This window comes from Cantharellus anzutake (genome assembly GCF_015039405.1).
Source record: "Cantharellus anzutake strain C23 chromosome Unknown EI90scaffold_7, whole genome shotgun sequence".
Classification (NCBI taxonomy): Eukaryota; Fungi; Basidiomycota; class Agaricomycetes; order Cantharellales; family Hydnaceae; genus Cantharellus; species Cantharellus anzutake.
In genome coordinates this window covers 1,197,314-1,214,210 of record NW_024066957.1, presented here as the reverse complement: position 1 = coordinate 1,214,210, position 16,897 = coordinate 1,197,314, and the positions used below count along the sequence as shown (strand labels likewise).

The 16,897-nt window shown below is 51.0% G+C and overlaps 1 protein-coding gene across 1 annotated transcript; it reads left to right on the top strand.

The window, feature by feature from the left end:
- Nucleotides 1-11,305: 11,305 nt before the first annotated feature.
- EI90DRAFT_2908037 (acid protease) lies at nt 11,306-12,932 on the top strand (the record flags this gene model as incomplete). The annotated part of the gene is made up of 7 exons (XM_039054306.1): nt 11,306-11,487; nt 11,546-11,737; nt 11,804-11,881; nt 11,941-12,093; nt 12,151-12,560; nt 12,627-12,803; nt 12,862-12,932. 7 exons carry the CDS (start codon nt 11,306-11,308, stop codon nt 12,930-12,932), a joined length of 1,263 nt encoding a protein of 420 aa, XP_038920928.1.
- Between the last annotated feature and the right edge of the window lie 3,965 nt (nt 12,933-16,897).

Here is a 16,897-nt window from a genome sequence, read left to right as displayed (position 1 = left end):
GGTGTTGAGTTCAAAAGGGGTTCGCTGGGTGGAGGAGTGGATGCGGTTATTATAAGAGAATTCCGCTAAGGGAAGCCAATCCGCCCAGTCATCCTGGCGATGGTTGACGAACACCCGGAGGTAGGCCTCGATCTCTTGATTGACCTGCTCCATCTGTCCATCTGTCTGGGGGTGGTAGGGTGCTGAGGGGGTGAGCTTGACAGAGGTCCGTGAGCTTCTTTGAGAAGCGGGAGACAAAGGCACTCCCTCTATCGCTGAGGATCTCCTCAGGGAGCCCGTGGTGCCTCCAGATGTGTTCTAGGAAGAGCCGTGCGATACCCTCCAAGTCCATGGTCATCACAGTGGGGACCGCATGGATGCATTTGGATAGGCGGTCCACCACTACAAGGATGGCATTGTATCCCTTTGACTCTGGGAGCTCCCCTACCATATCCACTGAGATCACCTGCCAACGATGGGTGGGGACTTTGTTTGGGGTGAGCTTCCCAACCTTTCGTGAGGGGAACAACTTAACACAGTTGCAGGTATCACACCCGCATACATATTGCCCAACGTACTCTGCCATCCAGGGCCACCAGTAGTCATGGGAGACGAGTTCCAGGGTTTTCCATTGCCCTGGATGCCCCATTGCCCGTGCGTCGTGGTGTAGCCATACCAGATCATGACGGAGTTGGGGGTCTTTGGAACATACACTCTCCCCCAGTATAGGACTAGGTCTCCCTGCTCCTCCCACTCGTCCGATCTTAGCATCCCTTCCCTCAGCTCTCGTATAGCCTTTACCACCCTCTCATCGTGGTCTTTTGCCCTGCGTATTCTCTCCAGGATGCGTGCTTCCTCCCCTTCTACTGGGACCACCTCTGTCATGTGGGCTTTGAACCAGGCTGGTTGGAGGAGGGTCAGCCCTTCATTGTCGTCCTTCCCTTTCGGGTGGTCAGCTTGATGGGAGAGTGCGTCCGGCTTCCCCATGAGTTTCCCTGGGCGGTGGATGAGGGTGAAGTAGAAGTGGGAAAGGAAGAGGGTCCACCGGGCCTGGTGCCGGTTTAACCTCTGGGCCGTCTGGAAGTAACTCAGGTTACGGTGGTCGGTGTAGATTTCAACCTTCTCCCTGGCGCCTTCTAAGAAGTGTCGCCATTCTTCCAGGGCTTGGACGATTGCAAGCATCTCCTTGTCATATATCTCGTAGTTACGCTCCACATCTGTGAAACTCTTGGACATGAATGCTACTGGGTGGAACTCCCCATCCACCTGGAGCTGGGAGAGGACTGCACCGGTTGTGAAGTTAGAGGCATCACACTCGAGCCTGAAGCGGCCAGTGTCTGTAGGGAAGGAGAGGATGGGGGCGGTGGTGATGGCTTCTTTGAGGGCGTGGAAGGCATAGTCCTTGTCCGGGCCCCAGTTCCAGGTTTGGGTCTTCCGGGTTAGCGCATGGAGGGGGCGTGCTTTCTTGGAGAAGTCTTTGATGAAGCGATGGTAAAAGTTCATGAACCCTAGGAAGGACTGCACTTCCTTCACCTTGGTTGGGGTCGGCCAGTCAAGGACTCCATGGATCTTCATGGGGTCCATCGCGACGCTGCCCTCTGAGATGACCAGGCCCAGGTAGTTGATCTGCATCCGTTCGAATTTACACTTCTCTGGCTTCAGGAAGAGCCTTCTCTTCCATAGCATCTCTAGGACTTCTCGGACTACCCTCTGGTGCTCCTCTAGGGTGGCTGTGAAGATGAGAATGTCGTCCATGTAACAAATGACAACCTCCCGATCAATGAAATCCTGAAGGATGTCGTTCATCATGGTCTGGAAGGTCGTGGGCGAGTTACATAGGCCAAAGAACATTACCATGGGCTCAAACAGCCCTCGATTGGTCGCAAATGCCGCTTTCCACTCATCGCCATCCTTAATCCGGACGTTGTTAAACCCCCACCGTAAGTCCAGAGCTGAGAAGTACTTGGCGTTGCGGAGGCAGGTGAGAACGTCTGAGATGAGTGGAAGTGGGTATGAGTTCTTTACTGTGATCTCATTCAATTTCCAGTAGTCCTGGACTAGGCATAGCAACCCATCCTTCTTCTTGACAAAGAAGACTGGAGCCCCCATTGGGGACTTGGAGGGTCATATGTGCCCGTTCTGCAAGTTCTCGCATAGGAACTCGTCCAACTCTTTCTGCTCCAGCCATGAGAGGGGGGAAGTCTTCCCCCTGGGTAGTTTGGCGTCCGGGACTAAGTCTATAGCGTGGTCCCAGGGCTTCCGGGGGGTAGCTGGTCGAAGGCTTCTTTCAAGAACACATTCCGGAAGTCTTGGTAGTGCTCTGGCACCAACGCTTCAAACGGCACGGGCTCTGCCTCCGGGTCACGGGCTTCCTGGGCCATCCGCTGGGAGGGCATCATAGTCACTCTCAGGTCATGCCCCCCCCAGGGGGATGATCGCGGCATAGATCCCGTCCCCGAGTTCCAGGGCGAGGTCCGGGTCACCTTGTGCCTGTAGCAGCTTGCAGGAGGATGCGCAGCAGGACATGGTGGCTTTCTGTCGTGCCCAATCCACCTCTGGGTTGTGGTGCAACAGCCACGAATGTCCTATGATGAGGGACTGTCGCCTGAGGTTTGCAACTGCGAACTGGGCCCACTCTGTGTGTCATCCGAACGTCAGGAGGGCCTCCAGTTCCTCAGTTATGGCTCCATTCTTGTTGGGGGTCCCATCGACATTGCGGACTGGGATGGGCTGAGGGAGCCGGGTGGTCTCAAGGTTGTGCTTCCGGATGAACTCGGGGCTTACGAAGTTCCCAGTGGCTCCTGAGTCTAGGAGCACTGGCATGGATACAGAGGCGAGGGAGGTCAGGGAAGTTAGCTTCACAGTGAGGCTCAGCGACCTGGGGGACTGTTTAGAGAGGACATAGATAGCAGGTGGGGACACCGCTACTTTGGGTGTTACTGTTAGAACCGGGCGGATACAGACGACTCCGGAGCGGAATCGGAGACTTAGCGTGGAGGGACCTTGGCCTCAGCGACTCAAGCGGAGTGCTGTGCCATTGCTGTTTGTCCATTTGGTCCTTAATTTCACAGTAGGTGAGCAGGAAGTCTCTAGGGGGCATTTCAGGTCGATTTCGGACTGAACCAAAATGAGTATGTACAAGCGCCAATATATATAATGGAGGGGGCAAAAGCACAAGGAAACAAAGGGAAACCGAATCGGAACGAAGACGTCCGAACGGGAACAAAGGGTAAAAGAAGCGGAGCAGTACCGAAGGTCATAAGTCAGGACCTGTGATACGTCCGAAAGGAGGTAGGGAGGGCGAGGCCCAGAGGGGCAGGAGGATGAGGAGAAGTGGGGATGATGACTAACTGGCTAGAATGGGAAGAAGCAGTAGTCCAAATAGGGATGAGGGGAAAACATGAGAGATACATTACAAGCGGTGAAAGTGCCGAAGGCGATCTGCGAAGCTCGGAGGTTGCGGAGCTTACAGAGGTTACGGAGGCGGGGTTGAAAGTCCGAGGGATATTGGCAATGGTGTTTACATAGTATGAGGTCACCAATGCAATGGACTAAGGCTGAGGTGGAGTCAAAGTCCGAGGTAGGGACTATGACGGAGACTCGGAGCAAAGGTATGAGCGGTGTCCGAGTACGAAGTACGGGACAGCGGTGGAAGGTCGTAACTTGGCAGGAGGCCGGCGGAGGAGTATCAGAGGGAGGAGAGAGGAGAAGGGTAAGGGAGAAAGAGTGGCGGAAAGGAGAGTTGTCAGGTCCGAAGGTGAGTATCGGAGCGGATGGGGGAAGCGTAGGAGGGTGACGAGAGGGTGGAGGTGCTGTGAAGGAGGAGCGGAGTAGGAGGAGGTGTCATGACCAACAAATCCTGGGGCTCTGTCAGTGGCGAATCAATGCTGATAGGCGAATCCGCCGACCCGAAACCCAATCTAACCAGCCCCCAATCCGATGTCTGGCCCCCTGCCCTATCAACCATGCACTGCATCCAGACCTCCACCCACATCTGGACTTCTGCCCGCATCCGGACCTCCACCCGCATCTGTACCTCTGCCCACCTCCACACCCTCTGGACCTCTGCCACTCCTGGTTGCCCTCCACACCCTGTGGTCAGGCCAACACTCCCCTCCGACCTTGCTGGCCATCATGCTGCCCTTGTTTGTGACGGCACTGATAGACCACCCTCTGTTGCGGACTTGTCAGCACCGCGCTGATTTCCATGTCCCTTCACGGACCTGTGTCAGCACCGCACCGACCCCGCTTATTTGCGGACTTGTATTGGCGCCGTGTGCTGACCTCCGCTTTTCTCTGGCCATCTTGTCACTCGGCAGCATACCATTCATTCCTTGCCGAGTGCCTATATTGTTCATCCATTCATTCGCTTAACTTGCCAATATTGGCACTTGATCCATGTGCTGATGCACTTCTTATTACCTGTCAATATTGGCACTTGATCCGCTTTTGTTTAGTTCATTGCCTCCCATTTCCCAGGCTCTTGTCCTTCATTCAGTTTGACAATCCCCGCTTATTTCCGCGCCGGACCGTGCTGGACTGACCGGTCCTTCTGTGTTTCCCTCCTGCCTATTTATATCCTGTAAATACTTTCGGGGACCTTAGTCTGAAATCAACTAGAGTACCCCCCCTGTCTGGTCTGAGTCTCCTTCTGCAAAGGGGGCTTCCCCCCCTCTGAGTCCGTGCTCGTGGAGTCTGCGCTCCTCCTATAGGTCCACTCCGCCTGCAAGTCTTGTTTGAAGTCCGCTGTCATATCCGTGCATACCCGACCCCGACCCGACTTCCGGACCTCCACCCTCTTCACCTCCGGAGTCATAACCTACCGCTGCCTTTCCGATACTCACCTTCGGTCTCGGCAACACACCCCTCCTCTTACCTCTCCGACCCCTTCTCCGTCCGTCCCGATACTCATCTCGGACCGAACATCTCCCTACTCGCCACCCTTCCTACAACTCCGCTCCCCCCTCACCACACCTCCACCCTCCCGTCATCCCCTACGCTATCTCCGTCCGTTCCGATATCCACCTTCGGACCTGACTACTCTTCCTTACCTTCCCCTCTCTCATTCCTCCGCCACCCTTCCGCCAAGTTACGACCATCCACCGCTGTTCCGTACTTCACACTCGGACACCGTTCGTACCTTACTCCGAGCCTCCGTCATAGTCCATACCTCGGACTTTGACTCCACCTCGGTCTTAGTCCATTGCATTGGTGACCTCATACTATGTGAACACCATTGCCAATATTCCTCGGACTTCCAACCCCGCCTCCGTAACCTCCGTAACCTCCGCAACCCCCGAGCTTCGCGGACCGCCTCCGGCACTCTCGCCGTTTGTAATGTATTTCTCGCAATTCCCCCTCATCCCTATTTGGACTACTGCTTCTTTCTATTCTAGCCAGTTAGTCATCACCCCCACTTCCCCTCATCCTCCTGCCCCTCTGGGCCTCGCCCACTCTACCTCCTTTCGGATGTATCACAGGTCTTGCCCTATGACCTTCGGTACCGCTCCGCTCCCTCTAACCCTTTGTTCCCGTTCGGACGTCTTCGTTCCGATTCGGTCACCCTTTGTTTCTCCTTGTGCTTTTGCCCCTTCCTTATATATCGGCGCTTGTACATACTCGTCTGTTTTCAGTCCGAAATCGACCTGAAATGCCCCCAAGAGACTTCCTGCTCACCTACTGTGAAATTAAGGACCAAATGGACAAACAGCAATGGCACAGCGCTCCGCTTGAGTCGCTGAGGCCAAGGTCCCTCCACGCTAAGTCTCCGATTCCACTCCGGAGTCGTCCGTTTCCGCCCATCTCTAACATCTGCTGTAAGTGTCAGTCCGTTAATATGGGATCTCCCCCAAACGTCAAGCTCAGGGCACAGCGCTCCACCTGAGTCGCTGAGGCCGCAATCCCACTCTGCTAACCTTGAACAGCACTTCTGGACACACCGCATATTTCCGCCCGCATATCCGCACGCACACTCCAACAGACCTCTGCATCACCTCCAACCTCAACTCAGACAGAACCCAATCCGCCTTCCATCCATCTTCTGACAGTGTTCTGACCCTGACAGTACTTCCACCTCTGACAATATTCCAGTCTCTGACAGCAATCCAGATCTCTGACAGGAGGGGAAGTAGTAGGAGGGTGGCGAGAGGGGTGGTGTTTGGTCCGAGGTGAGTATCGGAGTGGACGGAGATAGGGGAGGTGAGGGAAGGAGGAGTAGAGGTGGCGTGGGGGGTAGAAGGAGGTGTGTTGCCAGGACCGAAGGTGAGTATTGGAACGGCAGCGGTAGGGTATGACTCCGGAGGTGAAGAGGGTGGAGGTCCGGAAGTCGGGTCGGGGTTGGGTATGCACGGATATGACAGTCAACTTCCCTTTTCCCTATGTACCACTACACCTAATGCCACTGCCCTGATCACTGCACCTGCTGTGCACATTCCTGCCCACACAGTGGCCTCCTCTGGGATCTCCCATGGAGACACCCAGAGAGATGTGGCTGTGTGCAGGGATGATGTGGCTCCCTCCATGTGACCTTGACTGCATGTATATAATAGCACCTAGGGTGGGAACAGAAAAAGCAGCCTTCTTCTCAATTTCCCAGTACTGTAGTTCACTACTGCCTCCTTATTTCCCTTGATGCATGTGCCATATTGGGAGCTTCCAACCTGGCTGCTTCAGGAAGAGGCCATTGGGACCATCTTTGATGGTTCAGATGGCACCCATACTGAGGTCCATGACTCCAACCTTAGTGCCTCCACCCAGGCATATGCTCTCACTCTGGAATGGTTGGGAGTTCCCCATTGGAGAGTGGAACATGGTGACAACTGCTTTGCCATCTTTCGATCATGTCTGCCCATGCTTGATAACATGCCCTTCAGCAGGAAATATGGAGCCACACTCACTCCAAGAATTTTCAAGGCACTGCAAGGGGAGACATCACTATTGGATTTGACTTTGCTGTTACAGAAATCATTTTGCAGCCCCGTCCACCACAGCAGACCCTGCTCACAGCTCCATCAAAGATTTTTCTGCTCAGCTCTTTGTGATGGAGCAATGTCTCACAGCACTTGCCCCTGAGGGGGTTCCTATCTGTTAGAGACCAGAAGCGAGACAAAGGAGATGTCTCCATGGTGGAGGGCTTCGGCCTCAGCGACTCAGACCAGGAGCGCTGTGCCTAGTTACATGTCCATGCCCTAATTTACTTACTGGCAGTGAGAACTAAAAAGGGGGATCAACTCTAGTCGATTTTATCACTAGGGTGTAACCTATCTACAAGTTAAGTATATATAGTTACAGCAAGGGCAGGCCCATGAATGACAGGACTGAAGGAGCAGAGCTAATGGAGTTAAACGTTAGCCAACTGAATATTACCAACAAGTCAGGTTATGGGGTTAGCAGAGTGGTGGGCTATAACCCAGAAATGGAAAGGAGGGATAGGCCCAAGGGTAGACTTGCAGGGCAAGCAAGTGAATTGCCCAGCAGGGGCAGGAGTGCACTAGCAGACATCAGAGCTGTCTGGAGGCCTTTGGGGTTCTGTACTTAGGGAGGCAATATATTGAATTGAGGGGGTGGTGACCATCAAGGGAGTCGGAGGTGATTGTGGAATATGGGGGCTCCGAGGTTAGTGACAAAGGAGTGGAGGTAGTCCGGAAGGATCAGAGGTAGTGGAGGACGATGGCCATAGATGGATATGACACTATCCCATTCAAGGACTTCTCTGCCAAGGTGAAGAGCATGATGCAAGGAGTCTGGGTAGACTTGAAATATGAGGAAGGCCTGCATTCTAGTGTGGCCTTGGAGGGAAAAAAATGGAGAACAATGAGAGTGTCAGGGCATACCCTGCCTGACCCCACACTGCATCCCATGCTGCCCTGCCCTACTCTGCTCCCCCACTACCACTCCCTGTTCCTCTTCCTTCCCTTTTCTCTATGTATCACTACACATCTAATGTGTCAGGACACGGTGAGGAGGGAGCAGCGTGCCTGGACCTTTCCCCGGAAGGGAGGCCAGAGGTAGAGGATGGGCAGAAGGACCGTGGCCTCAGCAACTCAGAGGGGAGTGCTGTGCCTATGTTCGGTAACACTTAGTGTCTGGTCCTTAACTTCAGAACAAGGGGGGGCACGAACTCTGGGGGAATAGTCGTTATTGTCGATTTTGCACTGAGGTGCCATCAACCAGTACAGGACTTATATACATAATACAAGACAAATAGGAACAAAGGGAAAACCCAAGATGGACTTACCCACTTGCTGGGTTGGCAAACTTGTGAGAGAATCGCCTTATTGAGCATTGTGGAGTGGGTAGATGAAGGGTGGAATTAGCGACAGCTATTGGATAGTGGGAAAACCTTTGCAGGGTTGATGGAGGTCCTAGGAGGTCCATAGTAATATTGGGTGGGTAGAAATTAATAACCTTCTATGATTAGGATAGGGGGTACCGGAGATGGTACTGGAGATCGGAGGTGGAGGTGGACTGGAGGTGTACTGGAGGGTATGGTGGAGGTGAGGGAGGGGACAGACCGGAGGTGGACCAGAACGGTGGTGGAGTAGGTTGGAGGTTAGGTGGAGTTGGTATGGATATGACATAATGCCACTGCACCTTGCAGATCATCCAGTTACGTGTCCAACATGTTCCTGACAGCCAAGTTATGACCTTCCGCTGCCGTCCTGTACCCCATACTCGAACACTGCTCATGCCTTTGCTCTGAGATTCCATCATGGTCCCAACCTCGGACTTTGACTCCATGTCAGGGCATACCCCGCCTGACCCCATGCCACACCCTGGCCACACCACCCTACTCTGCTTCCCCCTATCCCTTCTTTCCTCTTTCTTCCTTCTCCTTTCTCTCTATTCCTATTCTATGGTCAATTTCCTCTTTCTCTATGTACCACCACACCCTAAGGCCACCACCTCTATCGCTGCACCTGCCATGTGCATCCCCACCCACACAGCAGCCACCCTTGGGATCTCCCATGGAGACACCTGGAGCAGTGTGGTTGTGTGTGGAGATGATGTGGCCCCTTTCATGTGACCCTAGCTGCATGTATATAACAGCACCTGGGGTGGGAACAGAAGAAGCAGCCTTCTTCTCACTTTCCCACTTCAGACTAAGTGGTCAGGGATGCTCAACCCCACGATGGGACTGCTGCTATGCATAGCCACTACTCATCCCATTGAGTCCCCCATGCCGGGACTTTGCCACTTTCAGAGCTGTCCCTGACACTCCACCTCAGCTTAAGTCCATTGCATTGGTGACCTCATTCTATGTAAACACCATTGCCAATATCCTTCAGACTTCCAACTCCATCTCCGTAAGCTCCATAAGCTCCGTCACCTCCAAGCTTCACAGACTGTTCTTGGCACTTTCACCACTTGTAGTATACATTCTGCACTTCTCCCTCATCCCTATTTGGACTACTGCTTCCTTACATTTAGCCAGTTAGTCATCAACCCCACTTCACCTCATCCTCCTGCCCCTCTGGGCTTTGCCCTTCCTACCTCCTTTTGGATGTGCCATAGAGTCTAACCCATGACCCTTGGCACCACACCACTTCCATTATTCCCTTTGTCTCCATTCAGATGCCTTTGTTCTGATTTGGACCCCCTTTGATTTCCTTGTGCTTTCATCTCCCCAATATATGTAGGCACTTGTATGTACATACTCGATTAGACCCTCAGTCTAAAATCAACCAGAAATGCCCCCTAGAGACTTCCTTCTAGCTATGTCTGAAATTAAGGACCAAATAGACAAACAGCAATGGCACAGCACTCCCCTTGAGTTGCTGAGGCCAAGGTCCCTCCTTGCTAAGTCTCCAGTTCCACTCCGGAATCGTCCACACTTGCCCCATTCTAACAGAGGGGTGAAAACCATTTGGGGGTGAAAAACTGTAGTGACATATTGAGTAGGGATTGGGCTCACACCCATATAGGCTCCAGAGCTGCAGAATGTACCTTTACTCTTTTTCAAATGGCCTCAAACTTGGCATAATTACTATGTGGATATAGACATACATTTTTGCCAGAGGTATTTTCAGGATTCTTCCTGATGCATGAGAGAAGCACATACATTTTCAATGTCCCACACACATATCTGCATATCCCACATGGGTATTTGTCAGAGTCCGCGCATCAGTTCGCATGTAAGGATCTCCCTGGGAAACTAGTCATTGTTAAACATCAGCAAAAGGTCCTCAGGGTTTCACTTCAAATGGTTTGAAAACAATTGAGTTCACTTCTGAACTGAATTGAAACGTGACACCTTTACTAAAATGCTTTGGGAAATTGGTCAATTCGGCCAGTTTCATTGTATTAGAAGCAACAGGATCATCAGAAGTGTCCAAAGTTGACCGTGACAATTTCCTGATGAAGCTGGGGAGCCAACCCAGCTGGTGATAAGTATACATGAGTTCCACAACTCATAAGAGTGCGGCAACATTGGGAATACATGGTGGCCGATAGAGAAGTGACATGAGATAGGAAGATAGATCATGTGGAAAAGGGGGCAATAATGGGTAAGGGGTGACATGACAGCGGAAATAGCGGAAATAGCGCATTGAATACAACCTGTGTTCTAACTATTATGGGTACTCAACCTATCTGGATAGGGGTCCGGGCTGGCCGGATAACCATCCGTGCCCTGACAGTATTTTTATATTAATAATTATGGCTACATCCAATATGTGTTGTGTGACCAGGAGGAATGGTTTTCAGATGAGGATGGTACTATGATTGTTGCACGTGACTGGAACCTGGCAAGCCTCCGGCTTGCCGACATCTATTACCCCATATTGAATTATCACGCGACCGCATGCATTCCCTCCGAATGGGGCAATGCCGGTAGGATAGCTGACTGCCACGTCATCACGAAGTAATAAAATAAATTTATCCTCATCATCATCCCATCATTCTCCAGTTAATAACTGTTAATATAACTTTTCAATATTTACATGGAAATCTCGCCGCTCACACTTATGGGCCACAGATCAAATTTCGCAAAGTTTCAATATAAATATCCCCTCCACGTTATGCATCATGGGGATGGCAGGTTTATGGGTTAGGCAGTAGGAACCATACCGGTTCCCAGAAGTTTCTATGGGGTTATGTGTTATCTCAGTATGACCTACCACAGTTTCAACTGTACCCTCTATCCCCCCAGCTGAGCAAGGTGCCCAAATATAGATTCCTTGTTAGTCGGAAATATTGCGAATCGCGAGATATTACCACAGCCGAAATCCCGAACATTCGCAGGGACAAAGGAATAAGATTGGTCCCCTCACTGGTAGTCGCACCCTGCATCTGCTTGTTACGGCGCCCCCTCCCCTTTCAGATCAAAATGAGGTTTACCACACCTCTCATCGCTGCTTCTCTACCTTTCCTGGTGCTTTCCAGCCCCACTCGCATCCACAGTAATGAAAAAGGTCGTTCAATCCCGATTAGCAAGAGGGGTTCCACCTTCGTTGATCATGGCGTTGTCAACATAACGGCTCTTCGGGCCCACCTTGCTTATGTCGGCGCGTAAGAATGGGATTTCGATGGGGCTTCTTTGAATTTTCAGTATCTTTGCTTCTCCCAGAAAATACCACATTGGCTTGAAGAATTACGAGAGGAATACCAGCCCAGTCCATCCCCTCGCCTGGGATAGAGCGACCCACGCCACGAAAAGAGATATCACCACCAGTGCCTTAACAGACGTTAGGGATAGTATTTGGTGGGGCAACATCTCAGTCGGGAACCCTCCTGTTACGTTTGCCATCTATTTCGATACGTGAGTTACCTGTGGATATTTGAGAGGAAATTGAAAGTGACTGCTCCAATCTCCGATTCGACATAGCGGAAGCAGTGACTTCTTCATTCCTGATGTCTCTTGCATGAACTGTGGAGCACTGCGCAGTGCACGTTACAGCCCTAGGTTTGTTCGCCCATTCATAATCTGTGATGCTGCATCACATTTACCATATCTTCATTGAGCTTGAGCTCCACTTCCTCGGCGGTGGGGAAAAGCTTCTCTCTCGTTTATGGCGACGGTTCCTCAGTCAGCGGATACCAATATATTGACGCTGTCACTGTAGCCGGGCTCACAGCCAAGCGTCAAACCCTCGGATCCGCCACCGCCCTTAGCCAGTACGTCTCCAATCATATCCGTTGATCGTGGTTCTCATTCATCAATTGGCTCGACAGGAATTTCCAGACTGGAGCGATGGATGGCTTGATGGGCCTGGCCTGGCCAGCGAGTTCTGAGTTCGGTGCTACGCCCTTCTTCAACACCCTCATGCAACAGGGAACTGTCAGCCAGGGTGTCTTCGCTTTCTACCTCTCAGAGTCCGGCTCAGAACTTCGCCTCGGCGGAACCGACGAATCGCTCTACAGTACTCCTCTTCAGTGGATCCCTGTGACCCAACGCTTTTATTGGCGAGTTGGCCTCGATAAAGTAAATGTCCGAGGGACGGAGGTGGTCAGCGGTCTATCAGCCATTATCGATTCAGGTACCACTCTTATTGTCGGTGATCCACCTACAGTTAGGGAGTTCTATCGACATATTCCTGACAGTGCCATCATTAAGGGTGACGTTAACAATGAGTTCTTCACTTGTACATCCCCATTCGTACCCTTGTCTTGTCTGTGAAAACTTGACCCACTATTTCATTTTTTCACAGACCCCTGCCACTACGATCCTCGAATCTCCGTTACATTCAATGGGGCTTCGTATCCCATTGGTTTCAACTTTGGTCCAGTCTCCAATGGGTCAAGCCAATGTCTTGGTGGCATTGTCGGTCTAGCTGGCACTCCGTTCTGGATTCTTGGTGATATATTCATGAGGAGCGTTTATACTGGTGAGCCCTATTTTATTCTTCTCAACAATATACATTGAGCAGATCTTGGTTTCTCCAGCCTTCAACTTTGACAACGCTAGTATTGGATTTGCTCGACTTAAATCTGAGTGGGATCCAAAATTTTCATGATGGAAGGCATTCGTCAGCGCCCACATCTCGCTGCCCATCTCCAAGGCTTTCATTCATCAGCAAACCCCCGAAGTTGATAAAAGTGATAGGAAGCACTTTAATCACTTCTATTTGTCATACCAATGTAATCTATGCGTCAATTGAGACTCAAGCAGCTCAATCACAACAATTCCCACTACTCTGTAGCGGGTCCTATGAATCTTTGCGATGCAGAAGCCTATAGCCGTGCAAGAGGTCCTTTATCATTGCCAATACCTCAGGTTCCCGATTCATTTTCCCTAGGTTACCAGGGTCCTCATTTCTCTCGTATCCCACCTCCCAAACCTACAGTACTATCACGTTCAACTTTTCCTTTCTTGGTTCCTATCCACCTCTGACTTTCGCCCCCAAATCTTCAAATCCCCAATGACCGCATCTTCTGTTTGTTGGCCCTTTTCCTTCTTATCTACCGATCCCCCATTTTCTGAGTCCACTGTTGTGATCAATGCTATCAAACATGGAATATATGATGACTCTTTAGTGATCAATGACGCTATTTTACAACTTCATCACATTCATCAGGAAATTGTCGTGGTCAACTTTGGACACTTCTGATGATCCTGTTGCTTCTAATACAATGAAACTGGCCAAATTGACCAATTTCCCAAAGCATTTTAGTAAAGGTGTCACATTTCAATTCAGTTCAGAAGTGAACTCAATTGTTTTCAAACCATTTGAAGTGAAACCCTGAGGACCTTTTGCTGATGTTGTCAGGGAATGCCACCACAGTCCCATCTCCACTTGTGTCAATGTGTCATCCCAATGGGCTGACTGTTTGATTTTTTGCATTCCAACTCTGTGTCATATGATGTTTTGAAGCTTGTATGTAGCGCTTTGGGCATTGTACCTGGCAATCGATATCGTGCAGCTCAAGTGGACTGCCTACAAATTATACAACATTTCATTTTCATCCAGTCTGTCATATCCATACAATCCCGACCTCCGCTCTGGGCTCCTGGAACTCCGAACTCCGACTTCCGGAGCCCTACTTCCCTTCCGTCACTCTCTCCTTGCCGACTCCCAAGAGGTTATCCCACCTTCCGGCTCCAACACCACCTTCGGTCCGACTCCGGAACATTCCGGGTCCGACCCCAACCTCGACACCTTCCAGACGAGTACACAAACCCTATGCTCCCGACTCCGGACCTCCGCTCTGGTATCCCGTTCACGTCTCGTCTCCGGAACCTCCGGTCTTAGCTCCGACCTCGGACTTTGACCCCACCTCCACTTATACCCATTGTATTGGTTAGCTCATTCCATTTAATTACCTTTGCCAATATTCCGGAGTTTAACCTCTGAGTTCGGACTTTCCGGACTTACTCCGGACCTTGCAACCATTGCATTGTCCATTTCAATTCCGCTATTCTCCCTCATTCCTATTTGGGCTGCTGCTTCCTTTCTATTCAGTCAGCTAGCCATTCCCGACTCCCATCCTCCTTCCTTCCTTCTTGGGCCTTGGCCCTTCATTCCTCCTTTGGGAAACACCATTGAGTCAAACACTTGACCCTCGGAGTTGTTACTCTTTCCATCTCCCTTTGTCTGCTTTCATCCTACCCTTGTTCCTTTTGATTCCGGACCCCTCCTTATATACAATGTACCTAGTAACTTGTAACCTCAGTCCGAAATCGACATGAATTCCCCCAAGAGACTTTCCCTCTGCTAGATCTGAAATTAGGGACCCCTAGGACAACCAGCAATGGCACAGTGCTCCGCCTGAGTCGCTGAGGCCAAGGTCCTTCCATGCTAAGTCTCCGATTCCATTCCGGAGTCGTCCAAATCCGCACGTTCTAACACAGTCTCGATTCCCTGATTGATTGAGTGTACTGCAATTGTTTGAATAATTGTCCCATGTTGATCTACTTGCCCTGTGTTGCTTCCATCATGTAATGTATGATCACAATTTACAATCATTGACTCGAGATCAGTTGCAAACTGGTTCATTTGCTCATTTAGTCTGTGACATTACTTGCAACTTTGGAGTAATCAATGCTTCTACAGCTGAATTTCACTACCTTTGCTATTCAGAACCTAATTGTGCAGCCCAGGCACACTGCTCCCTCCTTGCTGTGTCCTGACACTTCCAGATTACCTCTGCTCCTTCATCACTAACCTTGGAGCCTCCATATTCCGCAATCACCTCTGACTCCCTCGATGGTCACCACCCCCTCAATCCAATATATTACCTACACCTCGCTAAGTATGGATTCCTGAAGGCCTCCGGGTGGCTCTGACATCCGCTAGCACACCCCCACCTCTGCTGAGCAATTCACTTGCTTGCCCTGCAAGCCCACCTTCAGGCCAATCCCTCCTTTCCGTTTCTGGGTTATAGCCTGCCACTCTGCTAACCCTGTAACCTGACTCATCAGTAATATTCACTCAGCTAACATGTAACTCTGTTAGCTCCACTCTGCTCAGTCCTGCCATTCATGGGCCTGCCCTCTGTCAGAGACCGGATTCGAGACGAGGGAGTGTCTCCATAGTGGGGGGCTTCGGCCTCAGCGACTTCTGCCAAGAGCGCTGTGCCTAGTGACACGTCTGTGCCCTAACTTACTGACTGACAATCAGAACCTAAGGGGGGGTAACTCTAGTTGATTTTATTACTGGAGTGTAACCTATGTACAAGCGGGATATATATATGGTTACAGCGAAGACGGGTCCACAATTGGCGGAGCCGAACAGAGTGGAGCTAACGGGGATAAACATTAGCCGACTGAATATTACCGACAAGTCGGGTTGCAGGGTTAGCGGAAAGGCAGGCGATAACCCAGAAACGGAAAGGAGGGATAAGCCCGAAGGTGGGCTCTGCAGGGCAGGCGATTGTATTGCCCAGCGGAGGCGGGGGTGCGCTAGCGGACGTCGGAGCTGTCCGGAAGTCTTTGGGGCTCTGTACTTAGGGAGGCATAGGTAATAAATTGAAATGAGGGGGTGGTGACCATCGAGGGGTACCAAGAGGATTGCAGAATACGGGAGCTCTGAGGTTAGTGAAGGAGGAGCGGAGTTAGACCGGAGGGAACGGAGGGACTGGAAGTCGATGGCTGGGGATGGATATGACACCCTCTATGTAACTATATATATACATAACTTGTAGATAGGTTACACCCTAGTGATAAAATCAACTAGAGTTTCCCTCTTCTAAGTTCTCATTGCCAGTTAGTAAATTAGGGCATGGTCATGTAACTAGGCACAGCGCTCCTGGTCTAAGTCGCTGAGGCCAAAGCCCTCCACCACAGGGACATTTCCTTCATCCCACATCTGGTCTCTGACACCCCCACTGGGCAATTTAGTTGCTTTCCCTGCAGGTCCACCTTTGGGATGATCCCTCCTTTCCATTCTTGGGTTATAGCCCATTACTCCACTAACCCTGTAACCTGATTTGTCGGTAATATTCAGTTGGCTAACCTGTAACTCTGTTAGCTCCACCCTGCTCAGTCCCACCATTCACAGGCCCACCCTCTATGTAACTATATATACATAACTTGTAGATAGGTCACACCCTAGTGATAAAATCGACTAGAGTTTTCCCTCTTCTAGATTCCCTTGCCAGTTAGTAAATTAGGGCACAGACATGTAACTAGGCACATGTCAGGGCACACCCACCTGACCCAGCCCCAGCTGACCCAGTCCCCCACTACCCACTCCTTCCCTACTTCCTCCTCCTTTTCTCTTCCTTCCTTTCTTTCTTCCTTCTCTTTTCTCTCTTCTTTCTTCTTTCCTTATTACATGGACAACTTCCCTTCTATCAGTGTACCATTGACCTGGCTGCAGTATGACATGCCCAAACCCGGACCTGCTGGGCGACCTCCCACACACCGGGTGCTCCTGGGATCTCTTGCAGAGATACCCAGATGGATGTGGCTGTGTGCATAGATGATGTGGCCTTAACCACATGTATATAAACACAGCCTAAGTGGGAACTGAGAAGCAAC